Genomic DNA, 26,891 nt, shown 5'->3' on the forward strand with positions numbered 1-26,891 from the left:
ACGTTGAAAAAATGTCAAACAAAAAGAAGACAAATATAAAAATTGTCCACAAGTTCCTGTGCTTTCACTATCACAGCCTCTGTGTTCTCCACACACTGCTCCATTGATGTAGAGTTTCTCTTTCCTTGCAGCAACAATGGAGGTTACCTTCGCCCGCCTTTTCTCTCCTTGGCCCGCCGCCTCCTTCCGCCTCTCCCTCTCTCCCATCGTTTGCCGCCACTCTGCTGGCTACACCTCTGTCCTTGTCTTCCATTACAACCACAAGAAATCCCTCCCCCTCCACAAAACTCGGAAGAAATCCATCGCATCCCCCCTCTCCTCCTCCTCCTCCACCGCAGCTCCTGCTCCATCACCACCACCACCACCGCCACCTCCACTGCCACCACCATCCCCGCCTCCACCTCAACAAGGCGCCAAACCGATCCCATTAACAATCTCACTTGCCATAGGTGCCATTCTCTACTTCCTCGTCCCAAGACCCTCCGAACTCACTCCCCAAGCATGGCAGCTCCTCTCCATATTCCTCTCCACCATCGCCGGCCTCGTCCTCAGCCCTCTCCCCGTCGGCGCGTGGGCCTTCCTCGGCCTCACCACGGCTGTCCTCACCGACACCCTCCCCTTCCACGCGGCCTTCTCCGCCTTCACGAACGAGGTAATCTGGCTGATCACAATCTCTTTCTTCTTCGCCCGTAGCTTCGTGAAGACGGGCCTTGGCGACCGCACCGCCATGTACTTCGTCAAGTGGCTGGGAAAGAGCACCCTCGGCCTCTCCTACGGACTGACTCTGAGCGAGGCCTTGATCGCTCCCGCGATGCCAAGCACCACCGCCCGAGCAGGCGGCGTCTTCCTGCCCATCATCCAGTCGCTGTCCCTCTCGGCGGGAAGCTTCCCGGGAGAGCCTTCCATGAAGAAACTTGGCTCCTTTCTAGTCCACACGCAGTTTCAGGCATCAGGTAACTCGAGTGCTCTGTTCCTGACTGCAGCTGCTCAAAACCTACTATGTCTGAAACTAGCAGAGGAACTCGGAGTTGCAATCTCGAATCCATGGCTTTCTTGGTTCGAAGCTGCTAGTTTACCTGCATTCGTATCGCTTCTATCAACGCCGTTCATACTATACAACCTCTGTCCACCGGAAATCAAAGAAACGCCAGACGCCCCCGCCATCGCTGCACAGAAACTACACCTCATGGGACCCCTCACGACGAACGAACTCATCATGATCGTCACAATGCTCCTCGCCGTTTCCCTTTGGGTTTTCGGGTAAGTCGTAATCACACTACCATTGCTAGTCTTTATGTTTAAGAGAGCAAAAATTTGTTCTGGATCCACCACTGAGATTCAATCGTCGTCGTCATCATCATCATCTACAGGGACGCCATCGGCATCACCAACGTGGTGGCTGCAATGCTCGGACTGTCAATACTGCTGCTAATGGGCGTGCTGGAATGGGACGACTGCTTGAGCGAGAAGTCGGCTTGGGACACGTTCGCTTGGTTCGCAGTTGTGGTGGGGATGTCCGAGCAGCTGAGCGCGCTCGGCATCGTGACCTGGATGTCGAACTACGTGTCCGTGTCGTTGGTGTCGCTGTCACTGAGCTGGCCGCTCGAGCTCGTCCTCCTTCAGCTGACCTACTTCTCCATACACTACATGTTTGCCAGCCAGACGGGCCATGTCGGGGCGCTGTACGCCGCATTTCTTGGCATGCACTTGGCCTCCGGGGTGCCCGGCAGCCTCTCGGCGTTGGCGCTTGCTTACAACACCAGCTTGTTTGGCGCTTTGACGCATTACAGCAGCGGCCAGGCTGCTGTTTATTTTGGAGGTAATTTGTTTCTTCACTACTTCCTCTGTCCGCGAACAGAAGTCCGGTTTTTCATTTTAGTCCGTCAGGAGTCACGGTTCATTTTTAAAACTAATATATATAAGCGAGACCGATATTCCACTAACTTTTCTCCACCCACTTTTCTTAACATTTCTTAAAACTAGGGGTGGGTAGGTACGGTATACCTTACCGAAACCACCAAACCGTATACCTTACCGTAAATACGGTATGCGAAAAAATCATACCTTTACCTTACCAAAGTTTTCGGTATACCGAACTTCGGTATACCTTATTTTCGGTATGACGAATTTCCATACCGATACCGTACCTCATTTTCGGTATACCATACCGAAGTTCGGTATACCTGACTTTCAACATCAATTAAAATAGAAAATTAGAGTTTTTAGAATATTATTTATATTTTATAATTTTAAAAATAAATAAAATATAATTATATTTACATTTCACAATAGATTTTATAATTTAAAAATATATAAAATATATTTTATATATAATTGTGTTTATATTTTTGTGGTATATACCTTAATTTACGGTATATACCGAATTTCGGTATGCAGCGGTATACCGCGGTATTTGAAAATCCATACCGTTACCTTACCGAAATTTTTCGGTTTACCAAAAATTTGGTATTTTCGATATTTTTTCGGTACGATAAGACCGATATTTTTCCCCAGCCTTACTTAAAACCCAAGCCACCAAGAAATAAGACTTCTAATAGTGGACGGAGGGAGTACAACTCTTCCCTTAAAAAAACAGTTCACTTTTGCTATTTTGATCCATTTCATTAGAATTAGTCAACTTTATCTTTGGAAACTTTTACATTACAAATCACAATGACGTTGAGTCTCACTATATACTAACAAGCTTTAACTAATTTTCTTCACAATGACGTTGAGTCTCACTATATACTAACAAGCTTTAACTAATTTTCTTCACTATATACTAACAAGCTTTAACTAATTTTCTCTTTCTTTCTTTTATTGTACTTATTTAGTATATTAAAATTCGTGCAGCTGGATACATGGATCTACCAGATGTATTCAGGTTGGGATTCATCATGGCCATTGTCAATTTAGTGATATGGGGAGGTGTAGGGGCAGTGTGGTGGAAATTATTGGGGCTATATTAATATTGAAATAGAAGAAGATATATTTATAAGTTGAGGTGAGATTGTAATGCTTCACAACATCTCTAAATGGTTTCTATTGATGCAACATGTGTAAATATTGTAAAAGATAATGTGCATTACATTAGCTATACTATAACCCTTGAACTGCAATTTTTTTTGTTTCAAGTTTTTCTGTTGAATGTGGACTATTTACTAGTTTTCGAATGACTCAATTGATTGAAATTTGGTCAGATTTCTTTTTACTCCAAATTTCAAATATTTTTATTATTATTTCTTCGAAATTTGGTCAGATTTCTTTTTTCTCCAAATTTCAAATATTTTTATTATTATTATTACTTCCTCATCCCAAGGTAGTTGGGCCATTTCTTTTGGGCATAAGATTTAAAAAAAATTGATGTATTAAAGGTTAAAATAGAGAGAAAAGTATGAAAGAGAAAGAGAAATAAGTATTTGCCGAAAAAGGAAGTGACTCAACTAGCTTAAAACAACGAAATCTCTTGGGAATATTATTTTAACGAATTAGTTGAACTTAAACTTGAAATTATCGAGTTCATATTAATTTCGTGACGTATCGGATATTCATGTAGTCCTAATTAAAAGGTGACAAATAACGCATGAACGTATCATTCATGATACAAATATAAATCCACCTATCTTGGCGTGAGATCCATATCTTTATCTTATTACATTAATTATCTATTACTACAAGATTGTAGTATATTTTTATTATTTTATTGGATGTCAACACATCCCATTCGATAATAAGAAAAGTTAAAGAACAATATAATGTTTTCTTGGAAACATATAATCTATCCGTAAGCAAATAACTATCCAATTTACTATTATTATCTGTTATACTAGTAGTATTTGATTTTGTTGATTAAAATACACTACTCCATGATATAGGAGTACATGATTTTGTTATCCTATCCTATTTAATTTTTCTGATATTATATTGTCCTTATCCAACCATAGGAGTATTTTTGTCATGAACACAGATTTTAAGAAAAATATAATAGTGGGCTAAAAAAATTAGTGGAATATATGATTCGCTTTTTTATATTAGTTTTACTATAAAATGTGAGTGAAGTGAATTAGTAGAATGTGAGACCTACTTACTATTTATAGTGAAAAGTGATCTGTGACTTTTATCGTGAGACAGACCAAAATGGAAAAATGTAACTCTTATTGTGGGCGAAAAGAAGTACTCCATTAGTTTTGGTCATCACCGGATAAAAACAACAAATTAAAGGGTTGCAGTTTTATATTTCAATTAAAAAGTTATGAAATTATTGACCAAGACAACTAAATAGAGTAGTAGATACCCATTACTATTTTCATAATAAAATATGAATGGAATGTGTTAGTAGAATATTTGTCGCTGTTAGTAGTAATTATTTATAGTAGTATAAGGGAATTGGATATCGAAAATATATGTATATATATTCATACTAGAAGTAAATTGGATATAGAAAAAGCATATATATGTACATATACTGTACTTATTAGGAAAAAAAGGACAACTGTACAAATCATATTTCACAAACTACATCTATATAAATCCAAGTAAATTAAGATTTATCACTACCCAATTAAGAATTTGAAGACTTGTAACAAAATTCGATTGCTGAAGCAAATAAAGTGCAAGTAACCAACCAGTATCAAAAAGCAGATCTCCGTTAGCATCAATGGCGAGTGCGTGTCCCCACCGTCAGATCAAGTAGATTCGCGCGAAAAAGAGCAGTTTTATTGGGCGTCGCGTATGACTGAGTAAGTAGACTCGGTTAGACCAAACATCCCCCTTTTCCTCTTCGTTGAAGTCTCTTCTCTTCTTCCGTTGCTTTCTCTCTCTAATTCTCTCAATCAATGCTACCTATTTGCCGCAATATTCGCAGTTTCCATGTTTTAATTAGTTACTCCTTTTTATCTTATTTCTGTTTCTGCCATTCCGGGTTAGGGTTTATGTCATATTTTTTTAGGGTTTTATCCCTGCGATGATCATGTGTTTTTCCGAATTGAATTGAAGTCCGTCTAGGATTTGTTTTTCCGCATTATTGTAGGAGAATGCGGGAAGCATTGTGTGTTTGAAGGTACGGAATGCTGGGTCTTCTTTGGTTTTATTTTCTATGAAATTGTTTTTGTGCTATTTGCGTTTGATTCTGGGATTTGTCCCTTATACTATTGCTACGTTTTGATACGATCCCACCTGCTAAAAAACAGGTTTTGATCGAGGTTGGAGTTATTATTCCTTAATTGGTACTTGAGTGGATTAGGTTTGTCTTGATTCTCTGGAGGAAGAAAGAAGGCAAACGTTAGTTTAATTAGGTCGTCTATGATTTCTGAAGCTCTGGGAAGACCATAACTGTGGATTGTTTGTTTAACAATGGAGTGCTTGGGGAAGAAGAGGAAGGGAGTCGCGAGGGCCTGTGAAAACGATTTTGACGATCAGGCTCGATTGACAGTTCTTTGGCCACATTTGTCGCTGGAAGATTATTCGAGAAGGAAAAAGAAGTGCAAGGAGGTTGTAATCCCAAAAAATCTTGATTCGAGGAGAAAAGTTGTTAATGGTGTTTCAACTGCCCCTGCATGTGGAACTGCTCATGTGGAGTTTTCAGGCAGAGGTCTTAAGAGAAAAATTGGCTGTATCGATACAGCAACACGGTTGGGCAGAAAGAAGAAGATCGATCAAGTGTATGAACTGGATAAAACTCTAGGGAAAGGGAAGTTTGGGTCAGTGGTGTTGTGTCGGAGCAGGGCAACTGGGGAGGAGTTTGCGTGCAAGACTCTGAAGAAAGGGGAGGAGATTGTGCACCGGGAGGTGGAGATAATGCAGCATCTGTCTGGGCATCCAGGCGTCGTGACTCTGAAGGCAGTATATGAAGATGCTGAATCTTTTTATCTAGTGATGGAACTTTGCTCTGAGGGGCGGTTGCTTGATCAGATGGCTAGAGAAGGCCTCTACTCCGAGCAGAAGGCAGCTCATATAATTAAGGAATTGATGTTAGCTGTTCGGTACTGTCATGAGATGGGTGTAGTTCACCGGGATATAAAGCCTGAGAATATCCTGCTCACCACCTCTGGACAGATGAAGCTTGCGGACTTTGGATTAGCTGTGAGGATTTTAGATGGTATTACAACATAACCTGATATATTTCCCTCTGTTATGGAATACTGCTTTTATGTTCATAATGTGCATGTGATTATGATGTTATTTAATCTTGATCACATCTCAAAGTCAGTTTTAATGGCCTTCTGGAATATAATATGCACGTTTGTTTTCATTTTTGTGAAGAAACTGCTTTTACCATTCAGTAACCTGTGTCTTTGATTTGATATTTACATTTTTGTTTATAACCTTTTGCTGTGATGGTCTCAGAATTGTAGTCAGCAGATTTGAAAAATTGATTCTTACTTCCTATCAGTGTTGTTAGGGTCGAGGGTCGCACCGGGTCGATAAGGTGAAAATTCGGGTCGCGGGTCGACGAGTCGACTGGGTCGAGAGACCCACTAATCTGCACACAAAATTCAAAAAGAAGATGAAAGTTAGAACAATACCTTGATTAAACAAAGGAAGGAATAGATGAAGGGTGGCTCTGTATATTTGTTTAGGAATGAAGAGGATGAATTTAGGGTTTGAAAAGTTTGATGGTGTTCATGCATATATATAGATAAAAACGTGTGCAGTCAGAATATAAGTGTGAGAGATTTTTGAAAATCAGAATATAAGTGTGAGAGATTTGAGGAAAAAACGTGTGCAGTCAGAATATAAGTGTGAGAGATTTGAGGAAAAAAGACTGAGATTAGAGAGGAGCACACTGCTGAGATTAGAGAGGAGAAAAACGTGTGCTCCTGATGAGATTAGTGAAAGTCAGAGCAAAAGTGTGAAAGATTTGAGAAAATCAGCAGACTTTTAGGTAAGTTTTTACTTTTATACTTATGTTTATTTTAGTAAAAACAAATCAGCATTAAAAAGGAAAAGATTCAGAGAATAAAGGTCTAGGAATTACCTGTATCTCGACCCGGCGGCGACCCTCTCGACCCAGGCGACCCTCTCGACCCGGGCGACCCGGCGGCGACCCCGTACCTCGATCAACCCACCCATGTTGGGGCGGTGACGGTCTCGACCCGGGCGACCCGGGCGACCCGAGCGACCCGGGCGCCATTTTGACAACACTGCTTCCTATGGGCATTCTCCTACTGACTATCACATGCTGCAATTTTATGTATTCTGTTTGCTTCCTTGTTTTATGGTTGTCCTTAACAGGGTCATAGGAGTATATGAGTGTGTTGACAATTGACATGGAAAGTCTGAAATATACATTGTGATTATAACTTAATCATATGGTGAATTGCTTGCACCTACATTGGAGTAGTAATATTTAATTACAAGTCATAAGAGTCAACTGAAAACTATTTACCTGTGTTTGAAGTAGGGTGATACTCAGCTGGAGAAACACTACAAAGTGCTGGTTGGGATTTGGGAATAACACTTTAATAATTGGAACAAATGCACCATTGTTCCGTTGCTTATATCCTAGTTTCCTTATGCTGCAGGTCAGCACCTGACTGGTATCGTTGGAAGTCCTGCTTATGTTGCTCCTGAGGTTTTGGTTGGTAATTACTCGGAGAAAGTGGATATTTGGAGTGCTGGTGTCCTTCTCCATGCACTTTTGATTGGTGTGCTTCCATTTAAAGGCGATTCATTGGACACCGTGTTTGAGGCTATCAAGAAAGATAAGTTAGATTTTGTGGGTGGTGCTTGGGAATCTGTGTCACAGCCTGCTCGTGATCTGCTATCAAAGATGCTAACAAGGAATATCTCAACAAGGCTTACAGCTGATGCGGTTTTAAGTAAGTTCTCTGCTGTTTTTTGCTTTACCAGGAGTTGATTTAATACTCTATGTTGAGGTTTTTGTTAAAATAATTTTGTTATCCAAAAATGACATTGGTATCTATTTATGCATCTCGTCCACCTTTAGCTTTTGTGCATGTGCAGCGTAACTGCATGGGTACTTCAAATGCCAGTTGTATGTAATTTGCCAGCACTGACAGTGCAGCTGTCTCTCTAGTGGAGTATATAATTGAAGCTAATTTAGAAATTTTGAATAATGAGAGTTGTGATCTATACAGGTGCTTGATTAAGTGCCATCAGATTGACTCAAGAGGCTTAACTCTCATATTTTTAGCACACAGATACCCAAGCATCTCATTTATTTCCCTTTTTCTTTTGGGTTTATTCTGTTTTGTCTTTTTCTTCTCCAGTTTGGCTTATCTCACTTGTTTTTCTCATCTTTTGGGTAGTGTTGTTTCCGAACAACAAAGTGAGGTTTGGTCAAATAATCCAATTTCTTAGGCCAAACCTTATGGATGGTAGACTACAATTATATGATCAGATGGGAGGTTGGGACATGGCCCTTATCATCCACATATCTTTTTGCCTTCAATAAGTTAGTCATCTTATTATGGCACTTCTACAATTTTGGCAGACTCCAAAACAAGTTGCTTAGTTATTTAATTTCAATAGTATTTCAGATGTGTTATTTGTCTATACCATGTGTTTTGTCGAGCACTAGACTCTTACTGTACACTCTATACAAGTATTCTTTTCCTGTATCTGTTGCTTGTGTTTTGGGGGAAGACATCATACAGTAGTGCGTTTTAGTTAGCATTTTGGAGGATATGAGTCATCTACAGTATTTTCATTAACTGCTCTGAGTATATGTAGGCTCACTTCCTTTCAGCTGGTGAAAGTCAAATTGAAATCTACATTTCTTTTTATGTTTTGCTCATGCATTGTATGCTAAACTTCTCTTAGAATTACCCATGTGTTTGCTTGTAGTTTGCAGTTGAAATGTAGCTGATTTTACTTTGAAACAAATATTAGAGCTGCATCCTTATGAATTGCAATTTTAGTTCAACCTATGATATTAATTTTCTTGATATTTGCTTCTCAAGGACATCCTTGGATTTCTTTCTACACTGAACCGTCGTTAAAGGTGCGAAGCCTTGATCCAAAGAAGAAGTTAGTAAGATTGACATTAAGGCAGCTAACTATTACTCATGGGCCAGAGTCGGAGAGAAAAAGGAACGTATACGAAGACAGTCTCAGTGATGACTCTACCCCTACTCCAGCCTCTAGTCGTTCGTGTGAGGAAGAAGACACAGGGCTGGTGGATATACTAGCTGTGGCTATTTCACGCGTACGTATATCTGAGCCAAAACGAAGCCGGATCTGCAGCCCCTCGAGGCCAATCCAACAGGAATGCTCCTCTAACATCAAAACCAGTAACCTCTGTACAGCATTCTGATCATCGCTGAAACGTCTCGGAGTTTTAAATGTTGCTGGGATGGAAATAACTTATGGTGGCTTGCTTGAACCTAACAAGATGGATATATCACTCATTGTTGGAGACTGGTGACCTAATTTCTCATGTATAAATAACTACGAATAACAAGAACTGATCGATTATCTGGTAACCAGAATCCTGTAAATTCTACCTCCATTTAACCCACTGATATATTGAGTTTTTTTTGGAAGGCCACGTTTGGCTACACTGGTTCACTCCAAACTCATATTTTAATTCTACTGTTTAAAATGGTGCACTAATACACGGGGTCTTCTATTTCTTCTGTCTAAATTGACAATTTTTTATGTGAAAACTCCAACAAGTTTTCATTTCAAACTGCCCCGGGAATTATTGAATTGGACTAGACTACAAATTTGGACTGTAAATAGAAAAAGCAAGCCACGTTTTGGCAATATCGTAACAATTGATCAAGTGTAGACAGGCAAGATTGGGGCATTACACTGTCAACATAAATAAGTGGGCCATTTCAACTTAGATCTCTCCCTTTTTTAAATGCAATTTATGTACAGAGATTATACTTTCTTGGTTCTAAATGGTATTAAAAACAAGATTCTAAAATTGTAATTGTAATTGTAATTGTAATTGTAATTACGAAATGAGTCTTAAGTAGAAGTGGGCCTATCACAGATGGGTCATGGCCCATCTTATCTCTACCTTTGTTGCCGCCACTGTGGAGAGAGAGTCCATCCATAATTAATCTTGTTATTACCATATCTATTACTGAAGATATTTGAGTAGAATAAATCAACCCAATAAATAAATAATGATGGTCATGAGTGCATACCACTCAAGTTTATCCATCTGCAGGCTCTTAATAATTCGTTATCAGATATATTAGAATTAAATGATTCATTTTATTAATTCCACGATGTGTCTCTAAAATAAAATAAATGATTAAACAAGAAAAATGAAATTTCGAATTGATGATTGATACAGCTGTTAGGAGATAGAGATCCCAATCATATTTAATGCTTAAGAGTCTTCATGAACACATCGAAAAGACCATTCCAAAAATTGGACTAAGGTAAGGACCCATTTCACAAAATCTACTTGTCCCTAAGAATTCTATAATTTGGGAATTTAGTATCAAAACATTACAATTCCTAATTCATTACTCTCAACGTACCAGAAAGTTTATTACATTTTTTCATTCGTCATTCCCATAAAATTTGTCAGTTCACTTTTTACCACTTTTACTAGTATACTTATATTCCACAAACTCATTTTCACTTACATCTTATTATAAAACTAATACCTCATTCGTTCTATAATAGTGGAGACATTTCTTTCTGGCACGAAGATTAAGAAAAAAGTGTGTAATTAAATAAAAGATAATTAGTCGGAAAGAAGAAAAAGTCGAGAGAATAAAGTAAGAGAAATGGAAAAGTAAGTGAGAATAGATGTGTTGATTTTTACTAAAAAAAGAAATGACTATTATGGAACGTACAAAAATGACAAAATGACTCTACTACTATAGAACAAATGGAGTATATAAAAGTGGGATACACATTCTACTAATTTTTTTAACTTATTTTTTATTACATTTATTAAAATCCATACATGATCTGACAAAATTTATAGATTAGAGAGTAAAAAAGAAAAAGAAAATCATAGATACAGTTCAAACTCAAAATAGTAAAATAGAAAATCTCCACATCAAAATTTTCAAGAGTCATATCATTCTACAACAAAAAACTAGTATAAAAATCATCAAATATATTTCCACAGGCCATTTGCTTCCCAAAATCGCAACACATGCTCATGTTCATTAAGAGTGGAGACAGAGAGAGGGCGACAACAAAAACAAAACATCACTATTTTTTGGGGGAGGGGGGGGCCTCTCTTGAACTTCAAAAAACCATACAAAAAACTTAAAAAAAATACATCATCCTGCATTAATACAACTCACCTACTGCTTTTAACTCTCATCATCATCACCATCTCTTATTGCTATAGATGAATGTTCTTGCACACTGATCAACTCCATCCACACAATCCAACTGAATGTTCTTCTTCACTCAGAGTGTGTACAGGAAAGTTACCCTTTAAAGAAAACAAGATGCATTACTGTCTGTTTTAACAGAATATCACAATTAGTGAATACATCCAAAACCATTGGTTTAATTTAACTCTGCCCCATACTCACCCCAAATCCGACAATTATGAGATAAAACCAATCTTCCCCATGTGAGATTATTCCTCACTCACCACTGCACCTACTTTCATCTCTGTCCAATTCCGACATGTGGGAGTCCGGCGATTATGACACCGGATCACCTATCTCAACCGCCAAAAACGGCCTTCACACCGATGGCTTCCACCAAAGAGGCCACTCATGGTATGTATCATAACTCCCCTTTTCCTTCATCTTTTTCTTGGTTTTTCGATAACCCAGTTTTAAAAATGCTATCTTTGATCCGTAGTTTTAAATATGCAATCTTTGATTCATACATAGGTTTGTTTCCACCGATATCCCCAGCGATTTCTTGGTTCAGATTGGCGACATCACCTTCCATTTACACAAGGTAGTTAATTCATGGCTTCTTTTTCGATTGATTCATCGTAACTAATCGAAACAACTTCTCTAGTTTCCTCTCCTCTCGCGATGCGCGAAGATGAACAGAATCATATACGAATCCCGCGACGCCGAGATAAACAAGTTATGCCTCGACGATCTCCCCGGCGGCGCCGACGCATTCGAGCTGGCGGCGAAGTTCTGCTACGGCGTCGCCGTCAATCTCACGGCCACCAACATCTCCGGCCTCCGTTGCGCCGCTGAGTTCCTTGAGATGACGGAGGATTTGGAGGAAGGGAATCTGATTTTCAAAACCGAAGCCTTTTTAAGCTACGTTGTCTTATCCTCATGGAGAGATTCCATCGTTGTACTAAAAAGCTGCGAGAATCTTTCGCCGTGGGCGGAGAATCTCCAGATTGTTCGGAGGTGTAGTGAGTCTATTGCGTGGAAAGCGTGCGCGAATCCCAAGGGGATCCGGTGGCAGTACACCGGAAAGCCGAGATCGTCCTCGAACGAGTCCAGCCCTAGCCGGGGAGGAGCCCACGTGCCGCCGGACTGGTGGTTCGAGGACGTCTCGATTCTCCGCATCGATCACTTTGTCCGCGTCGTGACCGCGATCAAAGTGAAAGGGATGCGGTACGAGTTGATCGGGTCAGCCATAGTCCACTACGGGAGCAAATGGCTGCCCGGTCTGGCAGAGGGAACGGCTGCAACTGCCCCCTCTGATGAAGGCTGCAGTATAAGCAGCATCAGTAATGCAGCCTGGAAGGGCGGCGGCGGCAACTTACATGTGATCGTGGCCGGGAACCAGGAGTTCCCGACCTCAATCCAGGCTAAGGATCAGAGAATGATCGTGGAAAGCCTAATCAGCATTATACCTCAGCAGAGAGACTGCGTTTCCTGCAGTTTCCTGCTGAGGCTGCTGAGGATGGCCAACATGCTCAAAGTGGCTCCGGCTCTGGTGACGGAGCTGGAGAAGCGTGTCGGGATGCAGTTCGAACATGCGACCTTGTCGGATCTTCTCATCCCTTGTTTCAACACGAAGGAGACTATCTACGATGTCGATCTCGTTCAGAGGCTCCTCGAGCATTTTCTAGTGCAAGAGCAGTCGGAGGGTTCGAGTCCGACGAGACATCCCTCATCGGACTTGAAGATGTACGACGGCGGGTCCCAGAGAGGGAGCCATCTGAATGGCAAGATGAGGGTTGCCAGACTAGTAGACAGTTATCTGACAGAAGTGGCCAGGGACAGGAACTTGTCCCTGACTAAATTCCAGGTTCTTGCTGAGGCACTACCTGAGTCAGCAAGAACTTGTGATGATGGACTCTACAGAGCCGTTGACTCTTATCTTAAGGTAACATAGCTAATAGTACTTAATTAATAAACGATACTGTATCTAGTTTTCGTAAAATCTAACCTAATAAAACGCAGGCGCATCCAACGCTAACAGAGCACGAGAGGAAGAGGTTGTGCCGCGTGATGGAGTGCCAGAAGCTATCCATGGACGCGTGCATGCACGCTGCTCAGAACGAGCGCCTCCCTCTGAGGGTGGTGGTGCAGGTCCTCTTCTCCGAGCAGATGAAGATAAGCAACGCGGTCGCGCTCAAGGAAGGCGGGGAGTCGCAGTACCAGCCCATGGTGCCGAACCGGAAGACACTGCTAGAGGGGACTCCGCAATCGTTCCAAGAAGGATGGACAACGGCGAAGAAGGACATCAACACTCTCAAGTTCGAGGTGGAGAGTGTGAAGGCCAAGTATTTGGAGCTTCAGAACGAGATGGAGGCGTTGCAGCGCGAACTCAACAAGCTGGCGAAGCCTAAGCAGACGTCGGCGTGGACCTCGGGTTGGAAGAAACTCAGCAAGTTTACTAAGATGACAGAAGCCAATGACACTGGATCACAAGTTGCAACTGCTGATCACACTAGAAAGACTCCTAGAAGGTGGAGAAATTCCATTTCTTGAATTGCAATTTTCCTTCTAATTTTATCTTCATTTAGCATAACATATGACTAATTGTGCTGTTTTTGTTTTTCTACATTTGGTTTCTGTTTAGAGGAAGATGCAATATTGACATGATTTTCGTTGTTATTCAATAACATTTTTAGTATATGAAATTGTCACACAATCAAAAGTCCTATTGCTAATTGTTGAAACCATGATCACGATACGAGACTAAGAATAGCTTGCTATAAATGAGGGATCTACCATATGAATATTCCTTATTAGTGCTACATATTGCACAAAATCCTATAGAATATTCAAGATTTAGGTGTTGAAAATTTTGCATAATTTGTTTGGTGGTTTGATGTAGTATTATTTCTCAGTTGAATTGGCATTACAAGCATGATGAGACACCCCACTTCAAATCATGTCTTGAAACACAAAAATATAGACTCGTGACATAGAGTGGGGAACACAATTAATCGATGTAACAAGTTGAGGAATATTTACAAATTGATTTTACTATATAAGTACAGCTATTTTAAACATTAATCACACATTCACACACCGTAATAAATTCATGCACCACATATCATATTATATTATATTATATTATATTATATTATACAATGACTAGCTATCATTTTTTACTTGATTTGATCAAAGATGGGACTAAACTCATGAGTCTTTGTTCATGTTGTATTGCAAGAGTCTTGCTGCATGTGATCACCATGAACAAAGATTCATGATTGCAATCTCATGAGTTTGATTAATGTGAAAGTTGTAGCTAGCCACTGAATAATATGATACGTGGTGCATCAAATTTGTATCTCAATTTCTACTAATATACTACTTCATTCATTTTCATTGTCAATATCTTTAACAAATTTTGCATTAAAACTTATATCATTCACTATTAAGTGGATGCAGGAAGTAGGGATTTTACTAATTCTTTGTAAATAAAAATTAGAAATGTGTGTGGTTATCATGTCAACATTGGCTTTTTGAGTCCTAAAGTAGACTTGGCATGATACAATCCACTAGGAACAATTTTGCTACTTTGGGATTTATCAATGTGTGAATCTAATTGGATTTCGGATGATACTATCTTTATTGTGTACGTTTTTTTTGTTCTTGAGTGATTGTACTTCACCTAAAAATTAATACTATGAAGACTCTAGATTAAGATGTACAAAGATATAGTGCGGGGTAGAAAAAAGAGAAATCATAGTACATGAAATCAACCAACATAAAAGTAGTACTACAAATTAGATCATATAGGTTTCTCACTTTTCACAGAGTTAAGTATAAATAATTAAAACATTTACAATACCATATATGTATATACCAGATTATACAATAATAAATCAAAGCACAACTTATATTATACTTGAATTTAATTAGAAATACTTATTACATTCACAAATACCGACATACTCACTTACACTTGGCCTGCACTGATTACTCAAATATTGGTGCAATAATTACCTGGAAGATAAAAATCAAATATTTAATAATACATACTAATCATTGATTTCCATCTATAATTATTAAATGGATGGAGAAGATATACGTGGAAACTATAAAGCGTTAATTTGTTTTCAATCAATGTACACTATCTGTAGCTTCAAGCAAAAAATATACAATCATGTGACAAAATCATTAGAAATTATTTTACGTAATAAGAATGTCATGTCTTCTTGAATTAAACAGAGATATGCTGTAGTATTACATATATTAATATAATTGAGTTCAAAATCAGGAAATATATGTATTAACTATATATTTATATTAGAAATTTAGACATTTATACTTATGTTAGTACTAAAAAAAGAGATGAAAAATTATTTTGGGGTGAGAGAGGGTCGAACTCTCGACCTCAGGATAACTCAACTTAGCTATGAGACCTACGCGCTAGCCAACTGCGCCACCACCCCTTTGAAAATTACGAGGATATTTATATATTTACTTTATTGAGGTGTAACAGGATATTTTATGTTTTATCTAAATTTGTCAGAGGGTATCATTGAAGATAATTTTGTCTTGGAAAACAGGGCATAAACTGAGGAAGAAACACATGCAATTTGGATTATATGGCACCCTCTGACAATATGAAGATAATTGTCACAAAAGATTTCATTGTTTACACAGATGATTTGGATTATATGACAAATCTTTGTCTGACAAAATAACTCTATATATGAGTTTAGTGTCAGTAACATAATAATGATCAGAATAGATAACAGGTGTTCAGAATATAAGCATAACTGTATAGATTAAATGGGTTTTTGGCTAGATTTGAATTCATAGAAACGGAGTTTAAGTGGCAAAAGCAAAATATATCAAAGTCCTAAAATCATGATATCTTGGATTTGCTTGATATTAAAACATCATTTAAAGATTTTATTTTCGCATTAGTAAGATTTTGGTGGAATTCTGTGTTAGTGATATTAGTTATAGTAATTATTGATAATTCATACCTAAATCATGACATGATTAGATACATTCTACTGATAATTAAGATGATGGACCAGCAAATAAGATAATTTATATTCAGCACAATTTTAGTTGGTTGGAATTTGAAAACATAGTGAAAGTGGTTGTTCCAAGTCTCAACTTTCTATTGCCAGCAACTAAAAACCCATGATGCAAGAAAACTAAAATTTGAAAGAAAAAAACCTAATATAAGAGTAAAAGTGTGCAAAACAATCCTCTAAGTTAGTAGCTTTTTTTATAGAAATTGTCCCTCTCATTTTGATATTTAGATTGAACCACCAATTTTCTTAATAAAGCCCTTCAATTTATACAACTCCCACATTTTTTAACCAATGGAAAGTAGAAAGAATTTTCTACTCTCATGCTGTATAAAATGGAATTAGTTACATTTAATAAATGCAATCATGATTCAAGATATAACTAATGGTAATTAAATTATTAAATTCCAGAATCTTAATGATGGCCTCAGCTGTGATGTTATGGTTGGGAATTAATTTTCCCTTGAGAGTTGAGAATTGGTTCATTAGGTCAATAACTACCTCCATAGATCAAAGGTGTGATGAATATGATAACTTGTGGCAGTCATTTTCAATCTATTTTTTTATGAACTTTTAGTAATTATTAGTAAACACCATTAATTCTCTTTAACTATCCGACCATTTGTTGAACTACTCTGCATCATCATAGACTTTGTGCACAAATTGACCTGATTTTGTGCTCCAATCCGATTAAAATAGTATCACACACGATCACACACAAGGTGATGTACATAAATTGTAGGTAAATAATGCCCCTAAAATTTGGATTAATTTAGATTTAATTTATATAAATACATTTATTATTAGTAATTGGAGTATTATTTTATAAATATATATAAGAGATAATATGAAAGAAAGATTTATGAAAAATCCACACATGATTTTGGGCTTAATTTGAAATAATTATGCAATATCCTGTTACATAATTAATCTTTTCTAAAATATGTAAATATTAAATTTGAAAAGTTAATATTGTCCTAAATTATGGCAGAAAGATTAATATGTGGAGTATATTATAGTAATTTATTTTAAATTACTTAATGTACATGATCCCATTTTTTATGTAAAATACTTAAAAAGCTATCAGTTTATGTACATTTAACATTTTTAACCTAATGAATTTTATTTCATTTCATATTAGACACACTAATAGGAAATAATAGTATTTCATTTTTTATGGCATAAGCACATGACAAAATAAAAGAAAAAAATGATTAAAATCTGAAAAGAATACATGATCTACACTCAACTTTATTTAGTCTAATCAAATAAAAGAATAAATGATTAAACATTTAAAGAGAAGAATGCGCTTTGTTTTTGTACCACAGCATTTGCATGAAAGCTGGCATCTTATTAAAAATAGTTGGGTAAGATCTGACATATTTATCAATAATTTGGTTATGCTTCAATCCGCACATCAATAAACTCCATATAATAAATTTATTTAGAAAGTGGACCTATCCAGAACATTTCAATTTCCCAAGTTTGGCTATCGACCGGTCCAAAATCATTTTTTATTATTGCAGTAAAACTAAAACTAAATCATCACTATAAGAAAATTTGAAATGAGAACCATATTGATCGATTAGTATTGCAATGTCTTAATATTTTAATTTTAACGATTAAAATAAAACAACATTGCACATGTTTGGTTTCTTGAATCACTCACAACTAAAACGATCAAATTTAAACCACCTGGTTGTCGTGGTTGCTAATGAACCATGCTTTTGCCTTTTGAATTTATCAACTTTCAAAATCCCTCTTATTCAATAACAAATTCAGGTGGAGTTGAATGGTCAACCAACTACATTGTTAGTCTACAGGTAGAGATGCTCAAGGTTTTTGATTCCGGCGGTTAACTGCGGAATCGTAACCGTCGGTTCCGGTTCCGAACTCGAACCGTGACTTTTTTCTTGAATTGGAACCGCCATATTTTGAATCACGGGCCGGTTCCGATTTCAAATTTTACGAACCGAAACCGCCAGTTCCAAACCGGAACCGTGAAAAATAGTCGAAAAACCGTGAAATCTAGCCGGAACCGCGAAAACCCGCCGGAAACCGTGGGTTTTCGAACTGAAACCGGAACCGTGAAATAGCCTCACGGTTCGGTTCCGGTTCCACATTTCTCGAAACCGGAGCCGACGGTTTCGAACCGTGGGCATGTCTATCTACAGGGACGGAATCAGGAAGTCTATATGGGTGGGGTAAAAATATACATAGAGATATTTTAATACATTTAAGAAGGGGCAAAAATAAGAAAATTTTAAAAAATTTAAAATTAAATACTATTAAAAATAGCATATATGATTTTTTAGGTGGGGCAATTGCCTCTTGTGAATACCATATAGATCCGTCCCTGTTGGTCTATGAATACTAAAAAATCCTTCTAAAATTCGACATTTAGAGCTTTTGCCGATCTAATAGTAAGACTATTTGGCACAACTTTTTTTTAGTTAGAACTCGCTTCCATTTTTCATCTATCATCTATTGTTGCAATACATCCATCTTTCAGCACCTACAACAATATGTTTCTCTATGTCGGACCTTACCAGTTCCATTTGTGAACTGGAAAAAACTTTGGAGAAATTTCTAAAATCAAATTTGATAGTAGTAGAGTATAGGGATGTCAATCGGGCCAGTCTAGCGGGTTATAATTTTATCAGGCAATAAATTTTTAACCCTAACACTATAAATTTGGCGGGCTATTCAGGCCAACCCACGAGTTGCGGGCTGCACTGACATCCCTAGTAGAGTATACTTTATTTTCTTAAACCAATTCACAAATTAGCATTCACTTATATTCTTAATTAAATTAATATCTTTTTGTTCCACAAGCATATTGATCATCACATTTGTCATCAATATACTATAAGCCCCACAAACAATAATTGAATATAAAAATAAAATTACAAGCCAAATAAACTAAAAAGAAAAACTGAAAAACATGAAATGCAAACACATCATTAGATTACAACTGCAGCAACAGATGGTTATTACAACCTCAGAGACGGTCGTTCAAAACTCAGAAAACACAAATATTACAACTGGAAACAAACAAGAAATTGATGATGATGATGATGGCTCGGAAGCCCCCGCACAGATTTTCAAGATAATGATAATAAAAACGAAGAAAGGAGGCGCGGGCCCCAGCTACCACCAAACACGCATGCTCGCCATCCATGGCGTTTTTCGACAATTCCGGAGAAAAAAGGAAGGCCTCGTTTCACACCACTATGCTTTCTTCAATCTGTCATATAACCCCCTTTCTTTTTACTTTTAAATCACATTTTTAATCATTTCAAAGTCAACAATTATAGCAAATGAGGTAAAGATGGCTGCTTTTATCGACTTAACCCTCCCTCTTTAATCTTTATTGCATTGCCCCACAATCTTCATGCTGACTTGCACCATTACCACCTAAAAGCAAAAGCCATCTCAATAATCAAACACGCACCATTAATCATGCGCCGAGGGACTCCGCCTCCGATTTCATTCCCTTCAGGTACGCCACCGCCCCGTCGATTATCGACACCGGATCCCTCCCCTCCACTCCCGGGATGATGCTCTCCAGCATCTTCAGCGCCTCGCGGATTTTAACCTTCTTCCCGCTGTCGCCACCGCCGCACCTCGACTCCATGTCGTGACTCTCTAGAGACGATTTCTCGTGCTTGCCATCGACCAGCTTTCGTCTTTTAGACGCAGGGCTCGATATTTCTTCTGTTAGTTCGTCGAGGCTGAGTGGCGGAGAGTGCTCCGCGCTAGTCACTTCATCATCGTCGCCGTCACTATCAGTATCGGAGTAGAGCAGAGCGTCAATGTCGTCACTATCTTCTTCATACGTCTCGCCCTCCTCTTCCGACAAATGGTTTTCGTCCCATTTTTCTTCCAACGCGGGATTCGCCAAGATGCGTGGATCGACATGAGCGGCTGCTTTGTCGAGCGAGACGTTAGCGCCGGCGGGAGTCTTGGAGGCAAACATCTTGTCGAGGGGCGAGAAGGAAGGACCCAAGAACAGCCTGGTGTGATTCTCGGACTGGTCGAAGATAAGGAATCTCCTCTGAGGAGCACCAACCGGCTGCTTATCTACCACCCCTAGGCCGCGGGGGAAGGCACACTGCGAGCCTTTCGGATAAGGCTCTCTGGTTGGACACGGAATATTGCACTGAGGAGGGCGAAACCCACCGAATGCATTCAAATCAGGAGCATACTGTCCTGGGAAGGCAGCATTGGCATTAGGCCACTGATAAGAGAGCAAATGTGGCAAGCTGAGATTTCTATCGAGATGAGGCGTTGCCATATGATCAATATACGAAGAATTCCGAACAGTAAACTGCTGGCGCAGCTGAGACTCTCTGGCCGTGGCCATCCGGCCAAATGAGCTACCTGCCAATGCATCACGTATAAAAATACGAGAAGACGAACGAAATCGAGAAAATCAAGCACAAGAACAATAAAGAAAGAAAAACATACCAGAATAGTGTAGTTCTACTTTAGTCCGGCAAGTAGATTACTTTCCAATATGCAAAACAAAAGAATGAAAACAAAAATATATCTGCTAAATTGATTTTCGACAAACGGAAAACGGGAACAGGTCTACGTGACAGGTTTCAGCAAGTGACGGAAATATTCAGCCTGAACAACACGATTAAGGGCATAAATCAGATGCTCTTCAATTATAAGTAAAGAAACTTGAATTCACAGCACAGACAACGAAAGTAAGCAAGGATTCGATAACGAACCTGGCAATTCTGTAAAGGTTGAAAGCATGCTATTACTCTAACTATAATGGTTGTTCTCCCAGCAATCCCACTCTCATGTTTAAGCGCCCTAAATCTCGTCTGGCTCGCTGCTTGGCACACCATAACTACGCTCGACTCTTGATGTATTTGACAAACAATTTATGAAAGCAGGGTAAACAACGAAACAGCTAACAACAAGAAAGGAGGCTAATGTAATCCACAAGGGCTAAACAAAGAAACAGCGAAGAACAAGAAAGGAAGCGATAGATAAATGGAAGTAGAGCTGAAGTTGGACTAGAAATCCTATTTGATCAGCAAACCAAACTCAAACAGAATCTAACAGCAACAAGAAGATGAGGAACTTATGAAGATTGAATAACCCACAAGCAAATCTTATAGAATGTAGAAAAAACAAGAAGACAAAGGGAAGTGATTTGATCCCATCATGGATAAGATTAAGCAAACAATGAGAATGTAAAAAGGGACTGTTTTCAGCTCAAGTGGAGGAAGAACAAAACAAGTTATAGAATAACCCTGCAATATAAATTCAAAGAGATAACAAAGTGAATCCACCACTGCATACTGGTTTTTCCCCTTATATCCAAAGGTAATAAGATTGCCACCTGAAACAAGAGCGAAGCTTTTCAGACAAGACAAGTGATTGAAAATCCAAATTGGAAATAATAAGAAATCAGTGACCTATCAGAACTTGACAATACACAATTTAGAATCATGAAAAGTAGGGGATCTGGAAAAGGCAAATAGAAAATCTGTAGTCCAACAATCCATGTTTCACTTTTCTCATCAGATCGAATCCAAAGCCCCCAACAGATTATCTTTTTCTTTATCTTCTCCATATCACAAAAGATTCGGCTGTCGAGCGTGCTTATTACTAAAACATTTTTTGAAAACCTCCCTCACACCACGCTTGATCAATAAAAAAATCACACAAACGTGACAAATAGTACTAATTGTTTAACAGCAAAAAAATGAACCCACAAATAAAGATGCTTTCTTTAAATAAATTGATGAGAACCATTCTCAAGACATCGAGTTCCAAGTTATTGTTGTTAATTCAGCAAGAAAAAGACCAAATCCTCAAAAAAGGATCAAATTTTGTTGTGTGCCAACAAAGAGGGAGAATTTGAAGCCATCAAAAAGAGTGTAACATAAAGAAAATGGAAGAAAAACAGAAACAGAAGAAAATCAATTGAGGTAGAAAGAGGGATCAGAGAATTGGGAGAACTTACAGATCCGGAGCAAGAAAGTGAGAGTGATGAAGTGAGAATGGGAGTGGTGGTTGTGACAAATGAGAGAGAGAAAGTGGAAGTGGTAAACAGTGGTTGGATAGCAGCTCAAACTCAGAGTAGCCACCAATTCAGGGATTGCTTGGATTATATAAACATTTCAATGACCGTTATGCCCCTGCCATGGTTATAATATTTTTTTCGCTTATTTAGGCATGAAATTAATTTCATTAATCGTGCTCAAATTTTTTTTAAAAAGAAAATGATTAGTTCCGTAAAACAAACACAAACGAAAAGTTTTTTTTTATTATTATTAATTAAGTGTTCTTGGTATATAGAGTAGGGATATGATCAATTGCTAACTAATTAGCAATTTAAAATTAAGATTAATTTTTAACTATTAGATTATGAGATCTAGTGATAGATATAATGTTAAATGGATTATATTTTAACTTTAAATAATTATTAAATAAAATTAATGGGCATTAATGTCAATTCTCTCTTATTAAAATTATCCTAAAACTTTAAATTTATACAACTTCTTCGATTTAAATTATGTTTTCGCAAAAAATATCAAATTAAAGGTAATTTTATAAGGATTCTAACGAAATCACAATTGCATATGTTCCGATGAAGTTCAGATGATGAAGTTTGATGATTTTTATTCAGTTTTCGTATACAGATTTTATCAACAAATACATCAAAAATTATCAATATAATGCATGTTAAATCTCAATATAATGCATGTAAAATCTCAATAAAACTGTGTGATTTTTTGTGTACTTGTATTGAAATACTCATGTCATCGTGTTGATATTTGTAATACACTATGTTGATATAAAAAAAACACGGAATTTATAATATGCTAACAGAATGACGATCGTACTCTTTTGTTGATATTTTGTCTACAATTTATTGAAATTCGTAAGATTTAGTCTCATCCACTAATTTTAAAATCTAAGGGGGAGATTTGATCTTGATTTTGGATTATGATGCTATAAATAAGATAAATAACTTACTATTTATAAGGACATTAATCGTTGGGTGAATTTTGGGTCAATTCAATTTGGATTATATATTAATAGGGTTGAAATTTTATTCGTTATAAATTTTGTAACCGTAACCCTAAACGTTTTAATGGGATTATCAGGAACATGTTCTATCACTAAGCTAAAAGCTCGTGTGTAAGCCTCTCATTGTGGGTTCTTTACGTCAAGAACGCGAGAATCATCATCCTCTGAATGTTCAGGGCTGGATTAAGTGAACATTTTAGATCATTTTTCATTAAAGTTATTTCACAAAGACTTATTATGCCCATAAAGAAGAGAAACGAGTACACTTGCAATGTCTTCCCGATATTTATTATATGTCAGAAATGGACCATAACTGAATTTCATTAATACTATCAAATTTGGAAGGAATATTATAATTAAATACCGATTGATTCGTTAGCTAAAAATAATTCGATATAAATAGAGTACCAATCCATAAATTTTTGTAACTCAATCATAGATGATGAAGTCATTAAAAAATTTACATTTTCGAACTTTGTATACAACTCAGTACTGGCTAGGGAAACAAAAGAGTACGTTCAAACAATATAACAAATTAATTTTTTAAATAAAATTACTAGGTAATTATAATTAGTTAATATCCTAATTCCTATACAGTTGCCTAACTTGATGACTAACTTAACATCTCATAATAATGAGAGAACCAATTCAATCAAATCAAATGAAAAGGTGAAGTCACCGTTGGAGCATACTCATCCGTGCTCTTGCCAACTAGCATGGATGTGGGCCCTCCATATCCTTAGGCAAGAGCACGACACTCACATCCGTGCTATTCCGCAAGGACAAGCTCAAGGGTCCCACCATTCTATTATTCAATTTAAATAAAAACATTTCCACAATATTAAAATGCATTAAAATTACCCGTAATACTATTACAATTTATAAAAAAATAAAAATTACATAATTAAAATCCTAAAAAATAAAAATTACATAATTAAAGGCTAAAAATACCCCCGTTGAAGACTATTCATCCGGCTCTACCCCCAATGTTCTTTGAAGACCCCGTATCATTGCCACATACGATCGAAGTTGCTCGGGTGTCATAGTTGACCTATCGGCCAAATTGAGTTGGGCCAAAACCCCCCACAACGAGTTGGTGGGGGGTTGAGGTGGCACAAAGGGAGCGGGAGCGGGGGCGGATGGAGTCGCGGCGCGACGGCGGTTGGCCGTCGACTTCTTCCTTCCTTGTTGCCGGCGTTGGGAACTACTCGGGCCGGCGTCGTGGCTACCCAAGTTAGCTCCGGCGAGCTGGATGGACACCTCATCGGAGCCGGCGTTGGATAGGGATACCGACCTCGACCGTTTTCCGGAGGAGCTAGAGGAGGATGATACGTCTCCCCTATACTTCGGATGCACACGCACCTCCTGCCAAACATTGAGGTACTTGAACGGTTTGTAGTGTTGGGATTGGTAGGTCGCCAACACGGCACTGATGATGTCGACCTCGCTTCTGCCGCTCCCCGCCGACCGCTCTTCCTGGAGGTAATTCCCCTGGAATTTTTGGATTTCTTCATTGGCTCTATATATGGCATTACGCGCCATACTCTCGTTGCGCTCGATTATTCCACTTGACCGGTTTTGATTGTACCGGCGACAGACGCGCCACAAAAAATGGTCCCCGGATTAGTTCGTGCCAATCTCCGGATCTTCGGAGACCCGTATTGCCCATCGGGGGCATGTTGGTCGTCCACCGGGTAAGGCCGATAGCCACCCGGAGCTTGCGAACTTTGGGTTTGAGGAGGGGCCGAAAATTTCATTTCCGGACTAGGAAATGGTTGCGAGCCGAACCATTCGTGGTTCCAACCGCGGGAGTCGGAGGGGTGATCGCCGGAGCCGGACATTTTTTTGTTGTAAGAGTGAAAGAAAAATTGAGAATTGTAAGAATGGAAATGAGAGAATTTAGATGAGAATTGTGTAGTGTGGTGTGAATTTTTTTATGTGGAAGTGGGGGTATTTATAGATGAAAATTTAAATTTTTGGAGAAAAAAATTTAAAAATAAATTAAAAGTGGGGAGAAAACGGATATAATTTTTTGGGAAGTGGGAATTTTTTTTATCGGTTTTTTTAATTAAAATCCAATTTTTTTTAAAAAAAGAAAAAAGAAAATTGCCAACGGTATTGCCGTTGGCCAATCAGAGGAGGACACGTCAGCTGCTCACTGGCATGGACGTGCTCGATGCATCGAGCAATGCCGTGCCAGCGGCGAGAGCGCAACGGCAGACAGCAGGTTCCGTGCAGCTGGCACGGATGGACGGACGCCGTCCTTCAACCGCCGCGGATGCTCTTAACCAAAACCAAGTGTCCCTTTCTGTTTGTGTGTCATCACAAACATTTGAAGGAATCAAACTCAATGATCTTGAAATAAAATATTAAATTTAGTTATAATATGAGGATTATATCTCAGCATGTTAATTAGTTGCATAAATAATTAAAACTGTCGGATTAACGTTTTCTTAATTGATTGGTACTCTCTCTTTTTTTGACTCAGTATGTTATTTCTTTCACAATAATGAATTGGAAGTCACATTATTTTTAATTTGGGAAACTTTTCGACATGAGTTGAGAGAATTTGAATTGGGGAAGAAAATGTGAAGAACACCACCAAATTATAAAGTTACACGTATTTCTTGAAGTAACTAGATAGTTCTAAACTAAGACTATTTAGTCGTAATTGAAGCATATTCGAGCGAATATAACCTCCAAAATTGTTAATGCTATTGATAATAATGACACGCTATTTACAATTTGCACGTTACACGTAGCAAGTTAATTTGACGTAACATATTACTGTATAAAGTTTATCTTGATATATTGCACAGACATTAATGTCCAAGAATTAACTAATCTCGACAACTTCAGTTGTGAGAGGCAAAGCAAGTGCAACTTTTAATTTGCTTGCACTAAGTTAGTTTAAAACGAAACATAAAGCAAAATGTTTGTCTGCATAATTGCGTGGGATTAGGCCCACTTTTTTACAGCAGTGGAATCTTGATGCTCAAAATACTAATAGAGCCATAAATCTTGAGTACGCTACACCTTAATTCGAGATATAGTTTATAATATAAAGCTTAAATTCTTGTATATTCAAAAACATTTGCTTGTACCTACTAATCATACAAACATGTGTACCTATCCAATTTTTAATTGGTATGCTTAATTCAAGTAAATTAGGTATTAAACTAACCATGACCAATGGCCAATCCAAGAAATGAAAGTCGCGAGATCAAACACAGTGAAAAAGGCCGAGGAACAGAAGTGACAGCCGTTCCTAACATTGGATGGTGTACAAGGAAAGGAAGTGAGCCCCAAACTTTGAAGAATCATCGTCAACTCTAAATACCAAATTTAATAAAGTTTTCCAGTTCTCGTAAACCAAGATGAAATCGATTGAACCCGACCTCCATTGGGAAGGTAAAAAGAACTTACAGGATTATATGAAGCCCATAATAGCTTAAAAAATTGTTTCTCTGGCGTCATAATTGAGAAAATAAATTACATGAAACGC

The 26,891-nt window shown here is 38.0% G+C and overlaps 4 protein-coding genes and 1 non-coding gene across 6 annotated transcripts; 3 read left to right on the top strand and 2 right to left on the bottom strand.

Annotated features, from left to right (window-relative positions):
- The first annotated feature begins 94 nt into the window (after positions 1-94).
- Positions 95-3,119, top strand: LOC121745141 (dicarboxylate transporter 2.1, chloroplastic-like). Its single transcript, XM_042138932.1, has 3 exons — positions 95-1,260; positions 1,371-1,819; positions 2,854-3,119. Exons 1-3 carry the CDS (start codon positions 137-139, stop codon positions 2,967-2,969), a joined length of 1,689 nt encoding a protein of 562 aa, XP_041994866.1. The 5' UTR covers positions 95-136; the 3' UTR covers positions 2,970-3,119.
- A 1,453-nt stretch (positions 3,120-4,572) lies between these two features.
- LOC121743012 (serine/threonine-protein kinase PEPKR2-like) lies at positions 4,573-9,521 on the top strand. 2 transcript variants are annotated; one of them, XM_042136185.1, is made up of 4 exons: positions 4,573-4,739; positions 5,190-6,097; positions 7,524-7,820; positions 8,925-9,521. In XM_042136185.1, the coding sequence occupies exons 2-4, from the start codon at positions 5,353-5,355 to the stop codon at positions 9,275-9,277; spliced, it is 1,395 nt and encodes a 464-aa protein (XP_041992119.1). In that variant the 5' UTR covers positions 4,573-4,739; positions 5,190-5,352; the 3' UTR covers positions 9,278-9,521. The 2 variants fall into 2 exon arrangements, with proteins under 2 accessions (XP_041992119.1, XP_041992118.1); XM_042136184.1 differs by lacking the exon at positions 4,573-4,739 and adding an exon at positions 4,749-5,059.
- A 1,629-nt stretch (positions 9,522-11,150) lies between these two features.
- LOC121745353 (root phototropism protein 3-like) lies at positions 11,151-13,989 on the top strand. The gene is made up of 4 exons (XM_042139220.1): positions 11,151-11,675; positions 11,793-11,862; positions 11,926-13,206; positions 13,284-13,989. Exons 1-4 carry the CDS (start codon positions 11,581-11,583, stop codon positions 13,812-13,814), a joined length of 1,977 nt encoding a protein of 658 aa, XP_041995154.1. The 5' UTR covers positions 11,151-11,580; the 3' UTR covers positions 13,815-13,989.
- A 1,654-nt stretch (positions 13,990-15,643) lies between these two features.
- Positions 15,644-15,730, bottom strand: TRNAM-CAU. The gene is given in 2 exon segments: positions 15,644-15,679; positions 15,693-15,730. It is a non-coding gene; the product is annotated as a tRNA-Met (tRNA).
- A 3,520-nt stretch (positions 15,731-19,250) lies between these two features.
- LOC121745388 (transcription factor bHLH143-like) lies at positions 19,251-22,449 on the bottom strand. Its single transcript, XM_042139267.1, has 4 exons — positions 22,317-22,449; positions 21,067-21,689; positions 20,798-20,959; positions 19,251-20,710 (listed from the first exon to the last, which is right to left on the bottom strand). The coding sequence occupies exon 4, from the start codon at positions 20,691-20,693 to the stop codon at positions 19,788-19,790; it is 906 nt and encodes a 301-aa protein (XP_041995201.1). The 5' UTR covers positions 20,694-20,710; positions 20,798-20,959; positions 21,067-21,689; positions 22,317-22,449; the 3' UTR covers positions 19,251-19,787.
- Between the last annotated feature and the right edge of the window lie 4,442 nt (positions 22,450-26,891).

Source organism: Salvia splendens, chromosome 8 (assembly GCF_004379255.2).
Source record: "Salvia splendens isolate huo1 chromosome 8, SspV2, whole genome shotgun sequence".
Classification (NCBI taxonomy): Eukaryota; Viridiplantae; Streptophyta; class Magnoliopsida; order Lamiales; family Lamiaceae; genus Salvia; species Salvia splendens.

Excerpts from the sequence above, each read along its gene's own strand:
- LOC121745141 (XM_042138932.1), top strand. The coding sequence starts at position 137 with ATGGAGGTTACCTTCGCCCGCCTTTTCTCTCCTTGGCCCGCCGCCTCC. Across the intron at positions 1,261-1,370 it reads GTTTCCCTTTGGGTTTTCGG|GGACGCCATCGGCATCACCA; the intron begins GTAAGTCGTAAT and ends CATCATCTACAG. Across the intron at positions 1,820-2,853 it reads GGCTGCTGTTTATTTTGGAG|CTGGATACATGGATCTACCA; the intron begins GTAATTTGTTTC and ends AAATTCGTGCAG.
- LOC121743012 (XM_042136185.1), top strand. The coding sequence starts at position 5,353 with ATGGAGTGCTTGGGGAAGAAGAGGAAGGGAGTCGCGAGGGCCTGTGAA. Across the intron at positions 6,098-7,523 it reads AGCTGTGAGGATTTTAGATG|GTCAGCACCTGACTGGTATC; the intron begins GTATTACAACAT and ends CTTATGCTGCAG. Across the intron at positions 7,821-8,924 it reads TACAGCTGATGCGGTTTTAA|GACATCCTTGGATTTCTTTC; the intron begins GTAAGTTCTCTG and ends TTGCTTCTCAAG.
- LOC121745353 (XM_042139220.1), top strand. The coding sequence starts at position 11,581 with ATGTGGGAGTCCGGCGATTATGACACCGGATCACCTATCTCAACCGCC. Across the intron at positions 11,863-11,925 it reads TCACCTTCCATTTACACAAG|TTTCCTCTCCTCTCGCGATG; the intron begins GTAGTTAATTCA and ends CAACTTCTCTAG. Across the intron at positions 13,207-13,283 it reads CCGTTGACTCTTATCTTAAG|GCGCATCCAACGCTAACAGA; the intron begins GTAACATAGCTA and ends AATAAAACGCAG.
- LOC121745388 (XM_042139267.1), bottom strand. The coding sequence starts at position 20,693 with ATGGCCACGGCCAGAGAGTCTCAGCTGCGCCAGCAGTTTACTGTTCGG.